Below are 26,168 nucleotides of genomic sequence, written 5' to 3'. Positions count from 1 at the left end.
ATAATTTGCATATGAAGTTGTCTAGGCAAAGGCAGAATTGATCTAGAGGGTAGCAGAGGAGACTTTATGGTGTTTGTGGAAAAGTGTGAGAAAAGAGATGGAGTAGTCCCAGATCAGGTGGGAGTCAGGCTGGTAGTGAACATACAAAATAGATCTCGGAGGTTGAACATCAAGGATGACTTCTCATATCCATATTTTGTTCTGTGATCTGTGTAACTTTTCCCATTTTCCTCTTCTTAATAAGCTAATAGCACTTTGGGTGCTCAGCTAACATCTCTTCTTTGCCTAATGTGATTTGTATTTTGAAGAGACTCTAACAATATATATGCTAAAAGACCTGAGAGAGCCTTTCTCCCTGCTTTCGTCTTCCCATCTATAGCACCATAGAGTGCCATAGAGTTCAGAAATTCAAGGACAGTTGAAATGGATACCTAGAAAGAAGCAAAGTTGACCCATCTACCTCTGTGCTTTCCTGGATGTTCAGGAGATTATCACATTTAGCACAAAGTTCTTAGAGGTGTTGGTGTGGAAAATCTTATGGGAGGTATAGGTGAGACCTACTTTTTCTCCCATTAATTAATTAATGTTGAGAAACGTGTAGGAATTGCACTGCATTTTCCAGGTTTAGCAAATCATGTCAGCTGGAGAAAGGTCTGAAGACTTTCTATAGCTGCTTAAATAATCAGTAACTCCCTCATGTGTACTGTTTTTGTATTTAATAAAAAAATATGCTTTATCCATTTCACTCCAAAGTCCACTGAACATCAGCCTTAGTGTGTTAAAACTGCAGTGCACCAATACCTACGTGGGTCTGATATAAGCAGTGCAGTTTAGCAAAAATTCCAAGACAGCCGAGTAGCCTAAGATAGTCTTGTCAAAGAACTGTGAGAGAAAAGAAAGATGACTCAACTGCAAGTCATCTCCTAAGTCAGACTGATCTCTGTCATAGGCAGTTTCTTTGCAGAGCAAGAAGCTTAAAGATCATCCATTCCTATGTTTTTTGTGCTGCATAAAAGAAAAATCGGGGTAAGAGATTTTCCAGGAGAACTAATATCAACAAATGGGAGTTGCAGTGTTATAATCCTTGCAAGTCCTTACAGTTAAAATTAGTAAATGCTAACAGTGTGTTTTCAAAATGAGGATGAAGCTAGAGATCAAAATGTTTAGGCTATGAAAAAAAAATATAGGGAATGCAGGAGATGTTACAGCAAACAAGGGGAAGACAGAGTCCAAATATTAATGGGGAAGAAGATAGAAAAAATGCAGACATTCCTTACCCTGACCTGTAGCATTTTCATTAATAAGTTATTATCCCGTCATGTCATATTTATGTTCTTGCCAGGCGTTAAGCTACCATATACTACAACATATCCCAGAGCTAGCTGTAATACTCATGCTGTCTTCTGTAGGGACACTCCTTTGATAGGAAAGATGAGTATTTTAGATGCAAAGCTGTTGTTTTCAACACAGTCTCAGTGATGTGGTAGTGATGAGATTTCCAGCAGCAGTCATTGGGAAGGCAGTGCCTATAAAGAGGCACTTATGCAAACTGAAATTTATGGTACTATTAATGCAAAACAGCATTAATATTTTGTAAGGGAAAAAATTGCTCCAAAATTTTTCTTTTCATTTAGCAAGGATTCTAGTAAAACAATAATATTTGGAAGACCACTGATACACTTTCACAGTGAGAAAATTAAATGTCTTTTCTCATATATAAATTTAGTCCAACTAATGCATCTTTCATCCATCCCTCTAATGTTCACACTTTAGCCAGCCCTAGCTTGGCTACTTTAATGAGGCTCACCTGACCCTTCAGGACACACTCATGCACAACCACATATAGTGGAACTACTCATGACAACTACTTTGTTCCAAGTGGCACTTCCTGCTGCTTTTATATGAAGATGCTCAGTTCCAAATTGCAGCTTCTGGATTATTTAATCCAACCTTTTCTCTCCTTGGGATAACAACAAAAATGATATTGTTTGATTTGTCCTGCTTCAAACTGAATATCAGCAGAAAGGAATGAAAATGACAATTCTGTCAGGTCCTGAGTGCACACTGGCCTTCTAGGTCCCCTTCACATATTCAGTTATAACTAACTGGCAGTATTTTATTTACTCTAGACCCCCACCTATGTGTTTCTTTATTTTCTGGCAACAGCCTCACACGTATTTTGTTCATCACATAAACAAAACACAAAACTGATTTCACATCCTGATTTCCCACTCTATGCCAAGCTGTAGTAGTAGACCTTGATGGTAAGACGTATTAGAGAGAGACCATGATGGATTTACATCCTTTGGGACACGTACACTTCAGATCTTAGCCAAAATACCACAAACTAAATCTTACCCCAATAGTTAATCAAGTTGCTACTCAGTCCTTCTAGCAGCATTCTTAGGCATTTGCTGTTGAATGTGTATTTTTGCTGCCCATGATAATTAACTTTTTCTGACATATTACAGTAGAAATATTTTCATGTTAAGAACAAAGCTGGCAACTCAATTTATCAATACACGAGGAAAAGTAGAAAGTGTGGCAACGCTGATTGCGTGGCGTTGCTGATGGGAAGACAGACAGGTTCTCTCTGGAAGACCATTCTATGGGACTTTGAAAACAGATACCAAAATATCTTAATAAAAATTCTTACAGTTATTTCTCTGGATATTCTCTAGATAGAATGATCACCTATAGCATGTAGAAAGATAGCATCTTTTCTGAAGCTGGAAGATAAGTCTGTGTGGTCTAGCATGTTATTTAATGGAAATTACAAAATAACACTACTTTAGCATTTAAATTAAAATGAAAAAATTTTTTTGTCTCAGTCTGTATTCTTTAAAAGTAGGAAAAAATGCATAGGATTATCTTATTACATCAGAGTACTATTATGAGAAAATTTGGGGGTTAGTTTGGTAGCTGAAAAAAATGTGCTACGCTACTGCTATTGATTAATCTGATTATGGATTTTTCCCTACAACAGCAAAAAGTACCAGACACATACATGTGCTTTTTACATAAAGCATAATTTTTTTACACAAATTGGTCTGAAATATTTTAGTTCTGACAGCTTAGAAACAAAAATAATTATACCTGTGTACATAAATTAAACAGCAGTAACAGACAGTGTCATTAATGTTTTTTTGCTTCATGCCCTAGGAGACAAAATACTTATTAAAGTGAACAAGGCTGAGTTATATCTAATTTATTAGTATTTTTTTGTCTCCATTTCTTATTGAATGGTTTATGAAACATCTTCAATTATGTGCTGCAGTCTCATTATACCTGTAGATCAGGACTTAACCCTATATTTTATGATTCAAATTCCCTTCTACTGTATTGAGAAACTCTAAGAATATATTTTAAAGTGCGATTTCACCTATTTTAGCTGATTTTCTCATAGTCCTTTTAATTAAATCAGTTCCATAGGTGCTGAAAATTAATCCAATACTCTATTTCTTTTTTAAACATGAGCCTTACTGTCTAAAAACAGTGTACACATGAAGATGTGTGTCTGTCTCCTAAAATTCTGCAAATAGCAAAGCATTAATTCAATATATATCATATATATATCAAGTAACAATATATATCATTGCCTCAACATTATTAACTGTCTTGTAGATTCATGTCTCTTCTTTAAAAAAAGAAAACTTCTGTCAGAAAGTAGTGCAACAACAGATAGTAAATGTAATATATAGTTATTCAACAACTATGTGGTTTTTTATAACTATGTGTTCTTAGATAAGTTATTATATTTCTATTCATTATTCCTATAAAACCCCTTTACTTCCTGTTACTTTGTATCATCCAGTCATTACATTTTCTTTCATACCTTGGTTTCACATAGGTGTGATTTTATTAAGGTTTTGGGTTGCTTGCATTTTGGTTTCTGTACAGAAGGAATGACATGGGACACACTGCAGTAGCTGGGCTGCAACTTTATTTTTTGACAGAAAAATTTTCAGTGTTAATTTACCAGTGTAGCTGTTGGAGGTCACACCACCTGACCACAGGTGAAAAGTGGTTTTCATCACTGTGGAACAATGCTGAAGAAAATAATTGATTTTGTGACTGATTTTAGAGATAGTCTTCAACCCCATGTCTACTTATTTTATCTTCTCTGCTCACAGCGGAGATGGAGATTCACTGAACAATGGGAATTCTAAATATAGACTGAAAGAAAATTCAGTTTTTCTTGCACTGGTGAGAAATTCTGAGCTGAACCTCAATAGAGAATTTTCTTCTTAAGAGGGTTAACTCATTCCTCTAAGCTAAGTCTGTCTCATTTCAGTAAAAGTCTTTCCTTCTATGTTTTCTTCATGGTATTTAATTATTCATGGCTCTCCTTTTCTCTCCATTACCGTCCACTGGTTCTTTAATGTCTCCATTTATTATCCTGCTGTGAACTTTTTCTACAAACAAGTGTTCTGAAAATAATGTAAGTTAAGATAAAATGTTTTATATTGATTAAAATACAGGTCCTGTAATAGCAAACTCTGCTGAGTCACACTAATTTCAACTTATTGAGCCATCATTCCTAAAAATGAGTGTTTTATCTTCTTTCATTTTCTATAGGTAAATCAGTGTCCATGTAGTCATGATGGTATGGTGTAGTAGAGCAGAGCAGGTGATAATCTACACCAATGTAGTTTGTACCATAAAATCTAACCATGCATCACTTCCATGATTGTTTTATAAGTGATTTGAGAAATAGAGGAAGCTAGGTATATTCTAAAAAATTCTCCTTTCATGTTCATTTTCTTCTAACAAATACTTTAAAGATGCTACATTCATTTTAAAAATATGCACTAGAGCACTTTTCAGTTTTTAATTTATTATTTTTATATATTTTTTATGCTTATAAAAAGTCCAGAGTTCCAGAAATTATCCTATTTACATAATATATGATTATCATCACGGCATCTTGAGCATCATAAAATTTGCCCAGCATAAAAATCACTTGTCAGATTATTTCATAATTCATTGTCAAGCTTATGCTTTCCAGTAGGAAAAGCATGGCAATGATGCGTGGGTGATTCTGTCCTACCTGCTGCTGTTGATCTTCATCTTCTTTTCTCTGCAAGCTGCCTGTCCCTCTGAATGCTTGACAACTGTAACAGTTTGACAGTGTGAGGGAGCAGAAAATGCTCAGCAGCCCATGATCACTATTAATGCCAGAGTTTGGTTGCAACTTACTGAAATCCCTAAAGCTGTTTCTAACAATTCTTTTGCAGTTTAAATGAATTACCATTATCATTAAAATGTTATTTCAATGTGAAATCTTATTCTCACAACTATTTGGAATATTAATTCTTGAACTACATATGTGGAGGAAAATCCTCAGCATGCCCACAAGTTATTGTGGTTTCCTTCAGATTTTAAACATTGGTTGGACACACTATCATCTTCTATCTCAATCTTTTATGTTTATATTCCCTTCCCCCATCATTGTAGCCCTGAGACACTTCATAATTCTGTCAGTGTTGTTGACATTTCCACTTGCCAGGGAAGCAGGGAAGATTTTTTTTAATATAATTACCCCTTTTTAATATAATTGGAATTGGGTAAAAGTTGAATAAAACAGCAGCTATTGTTATTTGTCCAAAGTAGGGCAACAAAACTGGTGAAGGGTCTGAAGCACGAGTCTTACAAAGACCAGCTGAGGAAGCTGGAGGTGTTTAGCCTGGAGAAAAGGAGTCTCAGTGGAGACCTTATCACTCCCTACACCTGTAGGTCAGGTGGGGGTCAGCCCCTTCTCCCTTGTCAGGTAACAAGTGATAGTACAGAAGGAAATAGTCTCAAGTTACACCAGGGGAAGTTTAGGTTAGGCTTTAGGGAAGATTTCTTCACCAGGAAGATGGTCTTGGTGATTGGATCCAGCATTGGAACAGGCTGCCCTGCTCCTCCAGGGAAATGGTAGGGTTGCCATCCCTGGAGGTATTTAAAAGATGTGTAGATGTGGCGCTTGGGTACTTTGTTTAGTGGAGGACTTGGTAGTGCTGGGTTAATGTTGGGACTTGATGATCTTTGTTTTTTCCAGCCTAAACAATTCTGTTATTCTGTGAATCTAGCATTTCATCAGAGCAGGGGGCAAGCATTTGCTATCAGGTTCTCAGTCACAATCAGATGTCCTATGCCCTTAGGTTTTTTTTTCCCTTTCAGCAGAACTGGGAGTAATGTTTCACTAAGAGACATGGTTAATAGTATTCCCTGATCAGCTCGTTTTGCAGTTAACAGTGCTCATAGAATTTTTGAAGAAATCAAGATTTTTGTTGAAAAGCAAAAATAAGAAATTTTTACAAACAAGAAACCTATGTTAGCATGCCTTCTTGAGCATTCCTAGAGCTGATGGTAAGAAAATTCCAGTGTTCAGAGGTAGTTTCCAGAAGAATGAGTGACTGCAACTGCTTGAGTAAATAGGAACAGAAAGAAAAGGTATGAAATGCTCACAAGCACTGGTTTAGGTCTCCATGGGTCTTTTGACACAGCTGTGGCAATCTATATACAGCAAAATAGGCAACACAGCATTTTGCACTTGTTTATGTAACAACTGTGAAATGTATGCAGACATTGGAATATGTCTTTTTCTCATCTGAAATAGTACTTCTCAGTTAAAAAACTAACTTAGCTTTTGTGTATGTTAAATGGGTGATTGTCACTAGTTTAGTATTATGTATTATGCCTGTTTCTAACATGTCAGTAAGGTAACCTAAATATGTTATCGGTAGCTCTGCAAAAGGCTAGAGTGCTGTACTGTTCATCTCAAATTGCAAACTCCTCCACAATCACCCCATTAGAAATCCTGAGTTCCCACCACTCTGCTCAATTCCAATACTTGGAAACCTTGTTTAACTTGTGTCTCTTCATCACTCTTTGATCTCCATTCTGCTTTTGCTTAGCAAGTTTCTTGTTTTCTGTCTGTGCTGACTTCACATTCCCTATTGGGATTGTCAGTGTGAACCAGTTCAAAATGAGCTTCTGGATGTATTTTCGAAGGTTTTTTTGTGTGTTCCTTATTTATCTGTCTGCTATAGATTATGTGTAATTCTTTCTGGCATATTTTTCCATGTCACCATCACTTTTCTTCTCTCCTAAACTGGATTTTCTCATTCTCCTTTCCAACTTAGTCTCACATACAGGCTCTCAGACATCCCTGACCATCACAGCATTTGTCTGCAAGATATGTGATTTAGGGTAGTAGGACACCAAATTTACCATATTTGCTCAGTTAGGCCAAAAAAGAGATTTTTTAGGTTTTAAGGTTTTGTTACCCTGGGTGTAAGTGGGCATTAGTTTGAGCATTAGACAACTACAGACCTATGGAAGGAATAGCCATACTAAAAACTCAGCTGTGGATCAATGTCTTCCCTTTCTTCCCAATTTCTTCAGAAATCTGTAGCCTTTTGGCTGGATTTAGAAACATCCAGACGCAGCTATGATACAGTGAAAAATTTCTGCATAAAGAGAACCGATCAGGACAAGCTAGGCTCTAACAGAATCAGCCAGGAGGTGGGAATGACTGTGGGGCAATCTAAGTGCACAGAGTGGATCAGAATCAGATTCTGGCTACCCCAGGGCTATAGAGTGGGTCAGAGTTAGGCTGCACAGAGAAGGAAATATTGCACCCTCAAAGATTCTTTCAAGAGGCAGGACAGAGAGTAGATTGAAAATTAGAAATCAGCTATTGACTTACTTTCCTCCAGCTTTCTCCCAGATAAACTAGATGGCCTAGAAAAGCCATGACAATATGAGAATTTAGATCAAAATTCAGCAATTCAGTTCTATTTATGATAGCAGTTAATTATTTATTTAAGTACTACTATGAACAGAAATACTCTGTAAATGTTTGGGCAATATTCTGATCTTATTTACTATGCAAACTTCCCACAGCCCCACACTGAATTCTTGATGGCTCTATCATTAAGAGGTCTCTTCAAATTTGTGTGCTATTTTGGACTGCCCAAAATCATTAAAAATCCACCTATATCTGCTGTTAGCCCTTCAGGGATGAGAAAGCTTGTGATTTCTTGTTCATTTGCTTTTGATAAATACAGGCCATGAGTTGGATTCAGAAATGACCCTCCTTTCTTGAATTGCAGGGAGTCATTATAACTCTTGTTGTATTAACATTGTTCACATATTCTTTCGGTACTTTTTGAGAAGAATATATTGTAGCATAATAACCAGGTGCAAATCCAGACATGAGAAGCATTTTTTAAACAAAGAGGACACCAAACCATAATCATTCTTAATCTGACTTATTATCAACATATAACCATGTCTAGTAATTAATGTAAGAATAAAAACCATTATGTAACTGAGAATAACTGTAGATTACAGATAAATAAATACATTTACTAATAGTAGCTATATTAAGAACCACATGAAAGGAGAAATATTAAACAATTGTCCATGTAACTTTTAGATTTCCAGTTCAATGACTTAGATATAATTGTTTGTTGCAATTACAATACGTTTAACATGCATTCTGATCCATGAATTTAGCTACCCTGATTTAACCTTACAGCTAACCAATTCTCTTTAATGTTCAGGCACTAAAAACAGCAATGGTAGCCCTATGAATGTATAGACAAATGAGGAATTTTCTGTACAACATCAACATACCATTTAAATTTTTTCTTTAACCTCAGAGTATCAATGGAAACTAAATATCATATGTTTTAAAATGTTATTTATGGTCTATTTTACAGATGTTTATGGACTTCTCTGGCTTTTGTTGCATTTTTAATAGAACAGAGACAATATTTTAAAGCATGTGCTAGTGACGAGCACCATTAGCTATGACAGTTCTAATTAATAGACTTAAAAATCTAGTGAAATAGACTGTTCACTCCTACATATTTTGTTAAGTTGCTTTCAAGATAAATTGAAAATATATTACAGTTAGGCTGAATTAATCGTAAACTTATTTAATATTTTTTGCATGATTCTTTAGACTGTCTTTGCTTATTTGGCTGTCAATACTCATCAATTACTATCACAAATTATAGAAAAATATGTAATTAATTTAGTAAAATAGTGACCCTATGCTTAATGATTTGTTGTTCTTGCTTTTTATAGCAGAGTTTTATGTGAAATCATGAGTGGATCTTCTATTTTTCCATTTATTTCCCCTAGTTTAGAAACATGAAATATTGCTAATAGTTCCAGCAATCTCTCCTACAGTGAAGTTGCCAGGAAAATTGCTGTATGGTATCATGCACTTTGTAGTTAGAATTTCTGTGGCATTTAGGGGCCCAGAAATTAACAACTTTTTATTTCAAATCCAATAGCTGTTACTGGAGCATTTGGAGTGCCTTGTCTCGAGACACGAAAGGTCCCTGAGGATGACGGTGGTGAAACGGCAAGCACAGTCTCCCTCAGGAGTTTCCAGTGAAGTTGAGGTCCTCAAAGCTCTGAAATCTCTGTTTGAGCACCACAAGGCTTTGGATGAAAAGGTACAGTATGGAAAAAAAAACTTACTGAATACGTTCTTTAACTTGCCTAGTCGTGCTTTATGATGCAGCAGAGCAACAGTACAGTTTGCTTGCTCCTTGGAATAAATCCTGTACTTAGAGTGTTTACAGGTGTCCAGAGAAATACAGATGGTAAGAAGGTGTCACCAATGGCTGTAATGCACTTGAGATCACTTCAGCTATCTTTTGTAGACAATAGAAATTACTTTTCAAAATAAGCAAATCTCACGCCTATCAGACATGCTTGTCCTATTTAGCACTAAATAATTATGACCCTGTGGGATTTATTCAGTGTAAAATGTGCTTTTAAGTTATGGCCATGAAAATGTAGGTATATCTCAAATTTTAAAAATACATAGAGAGAAAGAATGAGATGTTCCTAACTACATAAAGGAACTTGGCTCTTAGTTACTTTTAAGAGGAAATCTTCCTAAATTTCAGAGATCTTTTTAGCTTTTGCTACGTAAGAAGGGTGTTCCCTTTACAAGTAGCGTAACCCAAAGTAAATAGTACATTCTTCATTATCAGAGGTGATGAAGGGCCTGCAGTATCAAGTTAAAAAACCAACAATAACGGCATAAAATCATGCTAATGAAGAGGGTCTTTCCCCTGCATTCCTCATGTATCCTCTGCTGGAAAGACTATATTCAAAGTGAATGAAACTTTGTACAACTATGAATTAGCACCTTGAGTACTGTATACATGAGTTCAGGAATTCAGTTCAAGTATAGAAACAATGATGATTGATGTAGGTGAAAAGAAGGTGATGTATCTGAATTAGTAAGTGCCTCAAAACTCCACATGCAGGGAGCATGTGAGAAACAGGGCTCATGAGCAAAGAACCTCATTCCTTGTGGGGTCTGTTTTGGCTGATTTGCTCATTGCTGCTGCTGAGTTGCTTCTCTGTTTGAGATGGCTGGGTGAGCAGGGATGACATTGTACAGAACAGCATCTGAAACCATTGACTGCACAGATGAGCTGTATTGTACAGCACCATTTTAATGGTCTCACAGGAACAAATTTAACTAACTTTCAGAAATATACTCAGAAAGTTGACTTTACTTAATGATGTTGCTGTAGATATATAACATTATATATCGCATTGGTAATGAAAAGATGAGACACTTTTGTGGGTTATGAGTCATACTAGGCTGACTATCAGGTTCAAAGCTGAATAAATTTAAGGAACTTAGACCAAATAAAAACTTATTATGTGTTTAGGTGTATCTTTTGGATTATATGATCTACTCAGATATCATGAAAGCATCTTTAAAGAAAATCTAGAAAAGGAAATATAATGACTTCTAGCCACTGTAATAAGATTTTGGATGTCATTAAGACTTTAAAAGTCCTGTATTATTAAAAAGATCTTTTGAGGATTGATGTGGTTTATGCTGTGAGCTTTGATCTTTTATCCAGCACTTTAAATATCGATAAAACTAGGGTAGGGAGTTCTCCAGCTTTTATACTTTTTGACATTGTGTTGGATAAGTATGAGAAACTGTAAGAACGAAACTTGAAATAGATTCTGTTTATTCAACAAGTTGTGTACCTCTTGCACACTTTCTTTTGTGAATGTTTTAGTATTTTGGTGCTATGCAGTTTATATTACATCCCATTTTGAAAACTATTGTACAGAAATAGATTGAAGCTACATGTAATATTTTGACTTGTGTCATTGAAAAATTTGACTTAGGTTGTTGAAAATGCTATTCTTATTTTAAATGCAACAGATTAAAATCAGTATTCAGCATGTTAAAAAATTTTGGAATGACAAAGGTAGACATCTTATGTATCTAATTGATTCCCGTCCCAGTAGTAATGACAATTTTCAGGACAGAAAAGTCAACCATCTGCAATCACATTAACAGAAGGCTTGTTCCATTATAAAACAAGTTTTAAAATTGGTTGATGAAAATTGCTTTTTCCAACATGCCGTTTACCTATGTGTGGAACCTTTTTAATTTTGCTGCAATAAATCATATTTTTACTATAAAAAAGCTATTATTTATATAAGAATGTAAAACATTCTGAGATAAGCCCAGTAAACAGTTTAATAAACTATTTTAAAATAATTTGTTATAAAACCAGCACACATTATTTTCAAGGACAAATCCTACATAAAAATACTTGGTTTTGTTACAGTGTCTCTGGAAGGATTGGATCAAAGACGTTGCATGTATCACCCAGATACTTGATAATATAATGCTTTCACAAATTGTCAGCATTATGGTGATTTTTATTTAAAAATAATAAATTAAAAATGACTGCATGCACCCAAATGTGCTAAAATTTTTTTATGGCATGTGAGTCATATGTTCGGCATGGTGACAGAAAAATTATATAAGTTAGATTTGTTTCAGACCCTTCAGAAATAAGATATCAATCCCCCTATAAAAATGCATTGAAGCTTTTCAGGCACTAGTAGAACAATGTGGGTTGTAGCTCCTCAGAGACATCTGGCCCAACCTCCTGCTCAAAGCAGGGCCAACTGTTTCAGGTTGCTTAGGGTTCTGTCCAATAACTTCTCAATATTTGTAGGCAGAAAACCTATTCTGGTGTTTCACCACCCTCAGTGTAATTTTTTTCCCATAATACCTATCTGGAGTTTCTGTTGTTGAGTGTTGAACTGGTTCCCTTTTGTCCTGCAAGGTCTTTCCTTTCCGTATCTGCAAGAAGAATCTGGCTTTATTTCCTCCACATCTCCTGGTTAGCTGGTTGTAGACAGCAGTTAGATCTCCCACAAACTTTTCCTTCTGCACTTTGACCAGACCCAGCTCTCTCAGCCTCCCTCACATGCTGTGTGCTCCAGCTCATGGCCAGCTTGGTGGGCCTTCATTAAAATCTGCCAATATCTTCTTCCAGAAAGCCCAAAACCAAATGCAGCCTCAAAAGTCTGGAGGGAAATAATCATTTCGTCCAACCCACCGGTCAAAATGTGTGCTGGCCTTTTTCACCACTAGGTCTTTTCTGCAAAACTGCTTTCTTTTCCTGAATCCTGTCTCATTCCCTTATGGATTATGCATTTTTGTGGCAATAGAATGCCACACAGACTTTATTTCACTGGTCACTAACCACTGAACCTTGCAGTCCAGTCCATTTCTGATGCACCATGGAATCTCCACATCTCACCAGTTTCTCTAGGGATAAAAGGACAATCTTGCAGGAAACCTCAGTAAAGACAAAAACCATTCTCTGTTCTCCCCTCATCCATAGAGCCAGTCCTCTCATCACACAAGGCAGTAAGGTTAGCCAGATATCATTTGGTTTTGACAAGGCCATACTGGCTCTCCCCAGTCACCATCTTGTCCTTTATGTGCCTGAAAATGCTTCCTGGAAGATTTGCTCTATAACTTTCCCTACATTGGCCAGCTTGTACTTTCCTGGATCTTCCCAGGATAACACCTATATTTCATGAAGAAGGACAAAAAATTTGTGAGTTTTCCTCTCATCAGGAATCTCCCTGACTTGTGCTACTTGCAGAGTTGAAAAAGGCCTTACTATGACAAAGTAATCAAGTCTTAGCATCTGTGGATGGAGTCAATCTACTGCCTTTAACTTATGTCTTCCTGTATTGTGGGTAATGCTTCACTCACACAGGTCTCTGCTGTGCTCAGAGACCTGCAGGCAGAATCTCACAGCAAAACTGAGGCAAAAAAACATGATTTATGTTACACTGATGTAACAGCAAAGTAAACAGTGGCCCCTCAGAAAATGTGCACAAAGCTGAAGTAGGTTAACGGATAAAGAGTAATAAACACTGTCAAAAGTGCACTGGAAATATATCATGATCCTTTGCAAATGAATAATGCAAATTTTTCTTTAATTTTTTTCTTCACAAAAAATGTTGACACCAAAACTATTAATGTAGTTGCTATTCTTGGAAAAGCATAACAAAATATTTTCATGAGAAGTTTTGGCCTTTAAACTTACAAAAGTATGAAGAAAATCTTAAAATTCTTCCTAAATGCAAATTTTCTTTCATGTTTTCACTTCCTACACTAAAACATCTTGATGTGTTGTAACAAGCTCTGCCACAAAACTTGACTGATCATGAAAGGATTGCTACTTGTGCAGTACAAGAACTACAAAACTCTCCTCATTACTATAAGAAAATGCAATTAAACCTACTAAGAGATTGGAAAGTGAAAAATAAAATATATCAGTTTCTAGGCAGGCCTGCTTAAGTATAAAAAGAATCAGGAGTGATACCTTATTTCAAAGTCTATTGACCTTTTATCTATCACATGAAGTCTGGGCTCTGCCTTCACCATTTGTCCAAAAGACAGATCACCGCAGATAGATCACAGCTGTGAGTGCATTATTCTGAGAAAATGTGGCTGTCGTTGCAGTTTGTGCAGAGTCTGACAGCTCCTTCAGGATCCCTTTTGTTATCCACATGACACAAGCCTGGAGAATGAATGCTTGTCATGAGCTTCCCACGTGAGACAGCCAGTCCTGTTTGGCTGAGCCCAGTAGGTACCTTCTAGTAAGTAGGGAGTGGAAAGAGTATGCTTTTAATCTTACCCCATTATCCGTATGAGATCTCAGAAGTGCCAAAAAAAGTCTTCATAGACTGTTTTTGCACTTTTGATGTATTTTGTGAGAATTTTCACTTTAGCACATGGGGATAATGGCAGAGCTAATTTGGTTTGAAATTTTTACCATTACATGTGTCCTTCAGAAAAATCTCATTGTGTCTCCTTGGGTAAGTTGTGTTACAGCAAATGAAATTGATACCACACTAACTGTATTCATTATTATTATTATTATTATTAAGAAATTTAATTTGACAGAAGCTATACATATTTTTTAAAAAATTTGAATATCTAATTATGCTAATATTTTTATAAATAAAAAACCAAAGCATATGGGCAGTTCTGGTAGCAATTTTAAATTTTCATCATGTGAGAAGTTAAATTCAGAGACTGTTTTATCTAAGTGTAAGGTTAGGTTATATCTTACAGACAATGAGCATTGTTAAAAAAATGTGAAGTTTTAAACACTAGATTTTAGGAGTGATTTGGGCTAGGACCAATATGAAATTCTGACTCAACATTTCTTATAACCTTTGCTATTGTATAAGTCAGGTGAAATTCGCAGCAGTAGTCATAGAGTGGAAACCTACCTTCAATTATTCACCCTGTCCTTCTTAATGCTACAGGTCTCAAACACTTCTCTTACTGCTGCTATATAGCTCATACCTTTGTTGAAGGTTTTTTTTTCCTGCATTGAATAGTTGTAAAACTAATATAAGACAGCACTACAAAATATTTTGTGATATTATATGAGAATACACATGGAATTGTTTATAAAAGGGCAAGTGAAGACAATATTTCCTAGAAATCATTAGAGCTGAATGAAAAATAGGAGCTCATGTTAATGTCATGGTTATAATCAGGTCAGGAAATACATAGTCCTTATATACAATTCATGAAGAACAAAATGTTACTTGTGCCTTTCTATAGTTCTATCTAGCTTCTAATATCTAGCTGAACATGTTTGTTGTCCTGCAGACATTTTTCCTCTTTTGCTTTAAACTTTGGGTTCAACTTTTAAAATGTGCATTTAGAAAGAAGAAAGAAGCAGCTTCTCCAAATGCAGTTTTTGGTCAGTGTTGTAAGAAAAGTGTCCAGTTGATCTTCACAGTGGAAAGCAGCTACCAGATGATACTGTCTTAGCTAAGAGTCAAAAACCCACTGGTTCTCTTGAGATTAATGGAAGAAAAGTGTACTTAATATTGTTGCCAAAAAAATTAGCCTACCTGTGTCAGCATGGTCACTATCTTTTTATTCATGAGCAGGTAACTAGAAGAACTGTAATTCAATAGACTGTTCATGGAAAAAAAAGTGATTAAATTCCAGTGTGCAAGTGTTTTTTAAAAAGCTCTGTATGGGCTGCAGATCTGAAGAGAATGAAGAAAGAATTTGACAGCAAGCAAAAAAGTGGGAAGCAGTTGCTAGGAGACAGAGAAAGATGGGTGATATTTTGCACTGACAGCAGTGCTAACATGACATTGACTATGTTACAGTTAAAGATAATGTGGTTGCATTTAAAAGCCAGAAGAATACCAGTCATCTGGTCATATGTTGTATACACCCTCTAACATGGAGAGAGCAACTCTTTTCTGCTGTGTCTGTGACATTACAGTCATAAAATCACAAGACGGTTTTGGTTAAAAAGAAATAATTAAAAATCACCCATTTTGACCCCCCTGCCATGTTAGGGATATTGCTCACTGGACCATGTTGCTCTAGGGCCCATCCAAACTGGCCTTGAACACTTCCAGGGATGGGGCACCCACAGCTTCCCTGGGCAACCTGTTCCAGTGTCTCACCACCTTCACAGTAAAAAAAGTCTTCCTAATATCTAATTTAAATCTGTCCTCTTTCAGTTTAAATCCCTCACACCTTGTCCTGTCACTACCTGCCCTTGTAAAAAGTCCCTCTCCAGCTCTCTTGTAAGCCCCTTTAGAAACTGGAAGGTGCTGTAAGTTCTCCCTAGAGCCTTCTATTCTCCAGGTATTTGTCCTTTAAAAATGTTTATGATAGCATTTCTGTTAGATCAGTTGACATCTGATTAGTCTTACTTTGTGAAACCTTTTTTAGTAAAGCTCTATCATATGCCCAAGAAAATAGAAATACGTTGAAGAATCACATGAAATTTAAGCAGAGTAACTTCTGAAGTGATACACATGATCTCACTGAGATAATTCTTATTAACTCTAGTTACTCACTACTGTCATTCCAGAAAATAGAAAACAGTATGCCAATCACTAATTGGCATTCATCATATGAAAAAAATAAATCCCAAACAAAATGGTCAAATAAAAACAGTTTGCATTTGTTCCAGTTTCTTTTTCTTTAACAAGATGGTGACCCAGAACAACCTTTCCTGCATCTCTCAGAAATTAGAATGGTTCTGTTTGGGTTTTATTTGTTTTGGTGGTTTTTTTTGGTTTTTTGGGGGGTTTTTTTGTTGTTGTTGTTTTGGTGGGGGTTTTTTTGTTTTTTGGGTTTTTTTGTTATTGTTGTTGTGTTGTTGTTGTCGTTTTGGTGGGTTTTTTTTGTTTATTTTTTTTGTTGTTGTTATTGTTGTTGCTTTTTGCAGTAAGCATAAATTTGAATATGGAATCCAGTAAAACTGCTTTGTAATGCATTTGTGTATGACTGAGAAAGAAATGTAAAATGAGAAATAATGTTGCAGCTTCTGGGTTGTAAACTACAGCAGATTTCTCCTTTAGATCAGAGTGCTGAAATAACTCTTTATTTTTTTACTAATGGAATCAAAGACTTCCCTCAACTTTAACAGCTGTTATTTGTGTTTGAAAATGAAGAATTAGTTGCAGCCTTTCCAATGTCACTATGGCAAATGTGAATCTGAATGTGTTGTTCACTGGTCAGATGAAAGGGAAAAAGACTTTCTGTGCCAAGGCAGAATTGTTTTCAGTTCCTTTAGCAACTGTTAGATTTCGAGAACAAGTAGGATCCATCAGACTGCAATTTTGCTTAGGTAATTATAACAAAAAGGCAGTGTATTAGCTATGTATGTGGGAGGAAGGTGAGGTAAGATAAGGCAGGGCAGGACAAAGGAAATAACTTCCAGCTGTTGCTCTGTCTTACACTGGTAATGTTCAATGTTGTTGACAATAGGCCAAGAATGAAAAGAAATGTATTTAAATATAATAGCTTGATAGTCAGAATAGAAACATTAATTCTCTACCTAGTTTTGCTGAAGTGCCATGTAAAAACAGTGCCTCCAAATTGTCTGTTGTTTAGAGGCAGTGTTGTTTACAAGCTCTAAAATGGCTGTATAAAACCCACTACGATTCATTTCCACAGTGCCACAGGTTGTAAAGTTTAAGCATAATTCTTCTGATTCCAGCTCCTTGTAGAGCTGTGACATCCTCAGTAATCTAGCCTAGTTGGTTTGCAAATTCTAGCATCATTCAAAGTGAATGTAAATGTTAGACATATTATAATGTATTTTTTTAAACTACATTCTCCTTTATAAAACACTTGGGCTTGAATACATGGAAGTTTCAGAAAAAAAATTCTATTAAAGTTGCCAACTCATTGTATTTTATTTTGACTTTTAACAACTGCCTGTGTGTGAATTTTCTCTCAATCATCTTGTCCCAATGCAGGACTTAGAGCCAAAAGGTTTGAAGCCAGAAATATGATTGTAATTTTTCCATGGTTTTTTTGTTTTAACTTACCTCAGATTTTTGTTAATACGTTGTTATATACCAGCTCCCATTGTGGTTAGAGAAGTCAAAATCAGGCCTCTTGAAGACAGGTCTACACGTCTCACTAGTTGTTTTAAATAAGCCATGTCAAGAGGAACAAAAGCCTCAAAGTACTGCATAAAAACAATATTTGCATTTGTTAGAAAGGGTGAATAGTTTTATTTTTAAGTGTTCATTTCCTGAATGTGTATTTCATCTTTAGATTTAGTCAGTTTTAAAGTCAATTGAATGTGCTGTTATAGTCTTGCTAACTAATTTTGATCTACTAAAGTCTAATCTGTTCTTGGGATATAGTGATCTGTTTTCAAAATCTCATTTCTATCAGTAGTAAATGAAAATGAAGTCTGTAAGGAAAGGTAATATGTATTAGCCTAAGAGCTACCACTGCAAAAAAATATGAAAGCATTAGGACATATACAACACTTTTAGGGATCTCCTGTATTTGTCAAGGATGAAAATGTGTCACGTTTCTTTGTAAATGAAAGACTGATTTTGTTTTGCTTTATTTTCCAGCTACATCTCTTGGTCTAATAGAGTATGCTACCTTACCCAGCAAACATTGCTAATGGCCTTAAACATCTGTGCATCAGCAGCTGGAACAGCATAGCTGCGGGGTAGCTGGAACATGTAAAGAAGTGTACCTTGAGTGTTGACTGATTAGCCAGGTTACAGACTCATTTAATGTGAGATGCCTAATGAAATTCTGTAGATTAGGATAGTCACAGGGTCCCTTAACAGTCAGGAGAGAGTCACACAGAGCACTGGAGGTCACTTCAGGTCTGACTTGCCTTTGGTTGTACTGGGAGACTGCAGCTACATCAGGTTACATCAGCTACATGAGCTGACACTGAGCCAGAGCACTCAAATCAGCTGTGAGTGTGTCTTCAGACACACTTAGTATTAATTTAGTATTAACTATTAATAATCAATAATTAGCAATAATTAAAATACTGGTAATAATAATAATTGAGATTGTAATCATCTTTGGAACAGAATAGGTTACTTATGAAACTGGTGCAAACACAGAGGAATTTTCTGCTTATGAGAGTATACATTGTTTATGACTTTTTGCAAAGCTGAAACAAATGCATGATGATATAAAATATCTTTAGTATATGGGCCTGAAGGCAATGTTACAAGTTATTTTTCAATGAATTTATTGCATTCAGTTGCTATTAACTGATTACTTCTCTTCCATGTAGTGAACTTAAAACACCTGAAAATGGTTTTTTATTTATCTTCTGTAAAAGATGTTTACGAAAGTTTTATTTTTATGCCTAATATGGTCTTAAAATATTTTCATTTGCTGTGTATTCCATAAAATTACAAGCAGACTGTGGAACAGCAGTGTGGCATTTAAAGTTTGACACCTACTTTAATGGGTTAAGTTTTCCTATAGTTAGGTTTAAATGTTTGCTACACAGTATGTCTCATGAAAGGGTGCAACACACATGCCTGCAAATGGAGTGGCAGGGCATACAGTAGAGCATATGGCAGATTATATAATCTTTAAAGACTAATAGAAATTACGTTACTGCACATATTTTGATTTTTCTTCTAGGTAAGGGAACGACTGAGGGTTTCTTTAGAAAGAGTCTCTGCACTGGAAGAAGAACTAGCTGCTGCTAACCAGGAGGTAACATAAAACACTTTCTCCCCTTTTGAGATTAAATTTCTCTAATACTCTGTCCCATGTGTTCCCTTTCTTCAAGACTGTTAGAAAACCCCCAAGAATACAAAAAAAAAACCCAAAGAAACAAAACCAAAATGAAATAAAATCAAAGAAAAATTACATTCTGAGTAAGCTTCTCAGTGAGTCTTGTTTAAGGTGATTGTAAGATTAATACAACCTTCTCTTTAGTGATTTATTCCCTCCTTCTCTTCCCTTGTGAGCAAGCCAAAATCCAAGAGCTAGTAACAGGTTCCCAGATTTCTTATTGGACTTGAAAAAAGAGTGAACCAATAAATATGTCAGATACTATAAAGAATTCAATAACCTGAATTTCCATTTCACTATAAAATTAAGTTAAAACACACACACATGTCTATATTCTCATTATATAAATGTTAACATTGATGGAGGAAGGATTATGGATGACTGTGAAATGTAGGTTTGTCTCTTTCCTTTTAACTGCAGTGTATCATGGTGTACTCTGGTGCCATGTAACTACTGTGAACTTGGACAAGAGAGATTTTTTTCCTGTTGGCAGACTGTTCTCTTTTGTTTGAAAGGGTGAAGAGTAAAACCTGTTTGTATTGAATAGCTGTACACTACACATATATAGAAAGAAAGTTTGCACCCTAGAGAGGTGCTTTTGAGGCCAGATAATATAAAAAAGGGAGTCTGCTGGTGATTTTACCATTCCCCTTGTGTTCTGAACTCACCTGAAATGTACTTTTAATGCTGTTAAAAATAAGCCAGATAAGCAAGTTGAATTAAAACTATTTTGGGTTATCACCATTTTCTGGTGATATTTTGTTCAGGATTAAGACTGAAAGAAGCCACAGACAACTTCAAATGCTACCAAACACCAACCAATTCTTAAAAAGTGGAATACCCATAATTCAGAATAATGTGTGATAATGTAAAGTAGGGACTCCTGAAGTATTTTTAACTAATTTAAACTGAAAAAGGTAGTTTCTTAAAGTTAGTTCTTAAAAGCAGGATCTTCAATTAAGGTATTAGTACTTTTTTATAAGTATGATAAACTATAAACCTATTGATATGATATTTTGATTCATCCTTTGGCTCTCTTTATCTGTAGAAAAAAAAAGACTCTTCTTTCAGAAGGACCCAGAAAATTCGTGTTCAAATAATATAGTTACCCCATGTTGTGTGTTCTGTTATTTGCACTAGCATTTATTAAATAACAAGCAGTCCTTTTGCTCAATCAAGCCGAGTGAGATGCATTACACTCCTCCAATCCCTCCTGCTCATCATCCAATTGAATCCAAGTTCACTTCACGGGCCATAGGACCAGGTCTTCAGAGAATTGCCTTGTTATCTGGAATTTTAAAAATTTAGTGAAACTTTTTTGACAGTAAGGAATAAACGCATGCACAATGAAATTAAATTTAAATAGGACTTCCATAGCTTTTCTTGCCCCAAATCATTAGAAATGTTGAGCAATGTTTGTGTCTACATGACAATGAAGACATTTAGAAGGATGCTGAATCAGTCAAGCATAACATGACCATTAACACAATCTGAATATTGCTATTCCAGTTTCCTATGAGGGACTGTTAAAGCTGACATTCAATTAAATAATAATGAAAAAAGAGTGAAATGGGAGGAGATATGGAAGAGAACAAGCGGATTATTTTCAAACAGTTATGCATTTGAACAAGAGTTCAGATAATTTTCACACAATTAGTTATTTGAGTAAGATTAAGTTAATTAGAGAACTGCAGTGTTTAAGTCTAGTTTTATGCTAAATTCCACATTGAATACACAGGCAATAAAGCATTTTAAAAATTTATTCTACTATATATGAAAATAAGTGGGCTAAGTTTCTAGAGGAATTGAATATATGTGTTTTAGTAATTTTGGTAGTACTGTGTTGGTGACTGTTCTCCCAGGAGAATTAGTAGTTTTTTCATATGCATTTTCTCATACTTATTCTAAGAGTGTAATATATTCAGGACTATATCTAAACATAAAATGATGACAGTAAATTGGTTCCCTGACTTAACAAATTATGTTTAGCTATATGACAAATAGCAGATAAAAAGTAGCAGAAATATATATGTTAATATATTCCTTCTTCTTGAAAGCTTGTGGCTGTGGCTCTGACACAGCAACAGTGAGAAACTGCAGACAGTCCTGAGTACTTATCGAAAATGTTCTTATATTAAAAGAGCCCCAAAACTGGGAGAGAGCAACTGCGGTTTTCCACCATTAGGTGGTAAATAAGCTCTCATTTAAGAGTCTTTGTGGCATATTACATATGTAACAAAGGGAGTGAAATCATCTGTAACTGGCAAAGCTGATTTCAACTCTAGTTGCTAACAGAGTCTTGCAAAGCACTTAATATTGGGTAGTAACACACCTTGAACTCTCAACTCCAGAGAAATTGGGGTGGGCATTTGGACCTGTTGGGGGAGCTCAGCTTGTGTAGCTAATGTTTACATGTAGTTACCCAAGGGTAATAGAGAAGGGTTTTCATCTTATGAGCTTATATTTTATTAAAGCTTATATTTTATTAAAGAGTGGATTAAAAATTCTTTAAATATATATTTTGCTTGGGGAAAAGGTTATTTGACTATATATTTTATTTTGCTGCAACTGATTAGTGGTTGTGGAGGGGGCCATTGTACATAGCAGCAAACTGAATCACTGTTAGTAAGTTTTTGTGCAGATAGGGGCAAGATAACTGCAGTAATAAAATTCCATGTTCATCCTGCATTTTTTTTCCATTTCTGCTTACACTCAAAGCCATTACTAGTTCACAACTGGAGATGTCCTGATCATTATCTGTGGCAGACAAGATGAATAGAAGATACTGTTAACAATTTTTGGAGAAATTTCCCTTCTGTGTTTAATTAAAATTACTGTAAAGCACAGCTACATTTTCTTACCCCTTAGGTGCTTTTAAAATTATGCTGGTTCTCATCTTCTTCCATATAACCTATGGTCTCTTCAAATAGTTTTCTTGCTGAGGGTTATAATTTGCAGTTAGCAATTAGACAAGAGGCAAGTGGGACATCCTATAACAAAGCTCAGTAGTATAATAGTCTTCTCCTGTGAATACTTTTCAAGGGAAATGTGAAGTTTTTCAGTGACTGTATGAATATTTGCAAAGTTGAACAATGATCTGCTAACTAGCTTCCTTTTTATGCACTAATTTGAGAAGAATGAGTCTCATTGGCAAGAGAAGTGAATTCATCTTCACAATTTTGTCATTCATGATCTTAATGGGAATTAGCTTCAATGTTGAAAATACTGACAAGATAACTACTTTTCTTCTGCAGCTTTAGAAATACTCCTATTACCCTTACAAATGTGAATCTTTGTTAAAAGTATGCTGAACTACACACATGCAAACAACACACCAAGATTAACCGTTAGTGCCATGTTTACCCAGGAGCCCAAGTGCTAGCTCAGGGGTACATAGATTGTAGACCATGACCCATAGTGACACTTTTAAATCCACTTCTGCAGCAATGTGCAGTCTTAAATGACAACTGTTGCAATTTCTATTAACAGATCTCCATTTCCCCGAGCCTTCAACAAATAGTTAAAAAAAAACCAAAACACTAAAAACAAACAACCTTTAAAGCTTTTTTCCAAGGCTTTTTTTGTAAAATCAAGCATTATACATAGTTAATACAATACTGGATTTTTTTTTTTTTGATGGCTGTGCTTAATTTGCCCATAAATTTTCTTCTGTTAGTTTTAAACAATTATCCATCCCTTGCAACATCTTTCTATGTTAATAAGAATCATATGAAAAGTGGCATTCCAAAACCCTATTTTGTTACCAGTTAATATGCTGACTTTTCCATCTCTCCTCATTAGTAGAAATGTGGCATGAGAAATACAGTTTTACTTACATTTATTACCTCAAAGGAATAAATGGAACTTTAGGAACCCAGAAAACATTGGGACTGCAGAATATTAAATTGCAGAAACTACTGATTTGACTGTATATATCACTGTACTACCATATGCTTTTCCTCAGCATTTGTTCCAATTTCCAATGCTATTTCCAATTGCCAAAAAACATTATATTGCCTCTGTCAACTGACACATAGATTATATTTTAAAACACTCAGGCTTCATTTTAAAGCATCATTGTTACATTTGCCTCTGCAAAAGTTTGCTTGATTTTGAGGCTAAATTTCACTCCTGGAGCTCTCAGAGGTCTCGCAGGTGTTTTGGATCATAGCTCACTGCTTCATGTAACTGCATACATTCTCCTGTTTAGGCAGTGGGTTTCCTCCTCACAATGAGTTAGTCTCTTCATTAGGATACCCTAATGCTAATTTTACAGCATTTATGAAAGCATTCGTAAATTATTTACATCACTGAAAAGAGAGGATGGTTTGAAATTTCTGATTCCTTATGTTTCATACCAGAGACAGCAGAAAATGTATCCACATATTCAGGAAAGAACTTCCAAATACCATGTTAATTGCCAATCCTCTGCTGTTCAGGGCAAATCAAGAACACAGCAAAAAATGCAGTAGAATTGTTACAGCTGAGGACAGTTTTGGCTCTGACCATGAGGGATGCTGCAGACATGACTATGGTACCACTACTGCAATATTCTGTACTAGTTAAAATGAAGTCCTAGCTAAATGTGGCTAAATGTGCATGGTTACATATAAAATCATATTTTCATGCCTAGATTTTTCATTTCCAGTTAGGTTAAGGCATTTTTTACAGGGGTTTCTTGGTGGCCTTAGGCTTTCTGTGTAAATACAGTTTAAAGTGATTTTTGGAGAAAAAGTGTTGTAAAAGGAATAGTTTACTTGGAAAAAATAGATGTGCATTTCTTGAACATATGATTTACACAAAATTACATCAATCCAGAATTTAGAAATTATTGCTATCAAAACTTTGGATGAAATTGGGTGGAATTCACGGACTTTTTTTTACTTGTGAGGGGCAGGCAGATGACTTATATCTGTTTCTGGTGACTTGAGGCATACTTTTTTTGCCAAGAATCTGAAACACCCTTCCTCTATAGTACCTTCTTTCACCATGTTTTTTTCAGAATGGTGCAGCTGCAAGTATTGCTTTTTGAACTCTCTTCTACTTGTTAAATTTTTTTAAAATTTCCTTATAAGCTATAGATCTGCAGAGGTCTGACTCTGAAGAGATATTCTTTGTGGTCTGAACTTTAAATGTCTATGTAATTTAGCAAAATATATCTTTTCTGCAATGTTGCACATAATTAAAAATATCTTGATTTGAAATGGAGTTTTAAATGCTATGTATAATTGCTTTTGAAGCTGCCTTTAACCTTAGCCATCTAATTAAATGTTACCTCTGCAAAAACTTATTGTTGCCCTTAAGTTTTAAATGTGGCAATGATGCAAAATGATGATTTTTTTTTTTTTTTGTGATTATTTCTTATATTACATGCTTACAGCATTAATTTATTCCTCTACATGTTTCAATTAGTATGTGTAGCATGGCAATTGAAGAGGTTGAAAATTAATACAATAGCACTACAGTCTTCATTGCCTAATTTTTTTACAAATTGAAAAAGAACTAAGCACAAGAAATAGTCAGATAAGTTGTCATAATTATTTCATTTTATGTCCTCAATTAATTCTAATCTGAGTTCTCAGAGGAAAAATGAAAGCACCACAATCCTTTGTGAATATTGAGAGCAGCAGGATTGATTTTGCATTGCCATAATCTTTTTTCACTAATTTAATTTTTCACTAAAATACAGAGCAGAATAGGTCTAAAATTCAATGCATTTTCCAGATCGCAACTGAACAATAATTTCTGTTGAGATATTTGAGGTGAAGCTCACTACTGCATTTGCAAGAGTGGTTTCTTAGTACAGCTTCCTTAAACTGCTACCACAGAGAAAAATTTTCAGATTTTGGCTACTATAAGGACATATGTTTTCTACTGTGACAGCAGATAATGATTTTGAAGATATTAGTATTTTTATACAAAAACCTTAGTGAAGTAAGCCTATTTATGTGTTTACCACAGTGTAGTGTGTGTACTGCAGAAGTTGTATATTAAATACATTCACCAGCTTTGGTCTTCTTCACTGAAATGGCTTTGCAGAGCAGAAATGTGTTGCTGCCCAAATGTCTTAGTGTTTTCAAAAGCCATCCTAAAATGCTGTGTTCTCTTTCCTCTCCCTTTAGCATGTGGCCACCTTTAACAAATCCCAAAATACCATGTCATGTACCAAGCAATGTCATGTTCTCACTTTGCACTGTTATTTTGTCTAAGTTGAATGTCTCATCTGTGTTCTTTAGAAGAGACCAGTTTTTAAGAAAGGATTTGTGGTCTGTGCTCACATGTTCCTGGAGCACTTAAGGAAATATGTAGATGAAGACTGAAGGTTTTTATTCCTTCTCAAAGACAGTGTGATTAACAGTTTTAATAAAATGTTTATATTCAATGTTTGCTAGCTCATATATATTTCTTTCTATATATTTTATATTCTTTAGAATGTGATGTCATAAAGACAATTGTTTTTTCTGGTTCTATTTTCTAAATATTCTAAGATCCCAAGTATGAATGTATTCAGCTTCAGTTTTACTGCTGTTAAGAATAATTCAGACCCTTGCACTGAGATGAAAAATTCTGCCTACTAAGGATCTCCACTGCAATTTTGGGGTTTTTTTTGCAGAACTGATGTCATAAAGACAATTGTTTTTTCTGGTTCTATTTTCTAAATATTCTAAGATCCCAAGTATGAATGTATTCAGCTTCAGTTTTACTGCTGTTAAGAATAATTCAG

The 26,168-nt window shown here is 35.2% G+C and overlaps 1 protein-coding gene across 18 annotated transcripts in view; it reads left to right on the top strand.

Annotated features, from left to right (window-relative positions):
* PPFIA2 (PTPRF interacting protein alpha 2) overlaps window positions 1–26,168 on the top strand; it is a 286,017-nt gene that overhangs the window by 171,429 nt on the left and 88,420 nt on the right. For all 18 annotated transcript variants that reach the window (XM_039703927.1, XM_039703924.1, XM_039703940.1 and 15 more), the window contains 2 exons: window positions 9,297–9,461; window positions 19,289–19,363. In XM_039703927.1, coding sequence (XP_039559861.1) covers window positions 9,297–9,461; window positions 19,289–19,363 — 240 coding nt within the window. The remainder of the gene's footprint in view (window positions 1–9,296; window positions 9,462–19,288; window positions 19,364–26,168) is intronic.

This window comes from Passer montanus, unplaced genomic scaffold (genome assembly GCF_014805655.1).
Source record: "Passer montanus isolate IOZ18808 unplaced genomic scaffold, ASM1480565v1 scaffold17, whole genome shotgun sequence".
In the NCBI taxonomy this organism is placed as follows: Eukaryota; Metazoa; Chordata; class Aves; order Passeriformes; family Passeridae; genus Passer; species Passer montanus.
The sequence above is the reverse complement of the archived record's forward strand: the minus strand, read 5'-3'. Positions and strand labels throughout refer to the sequence as shown.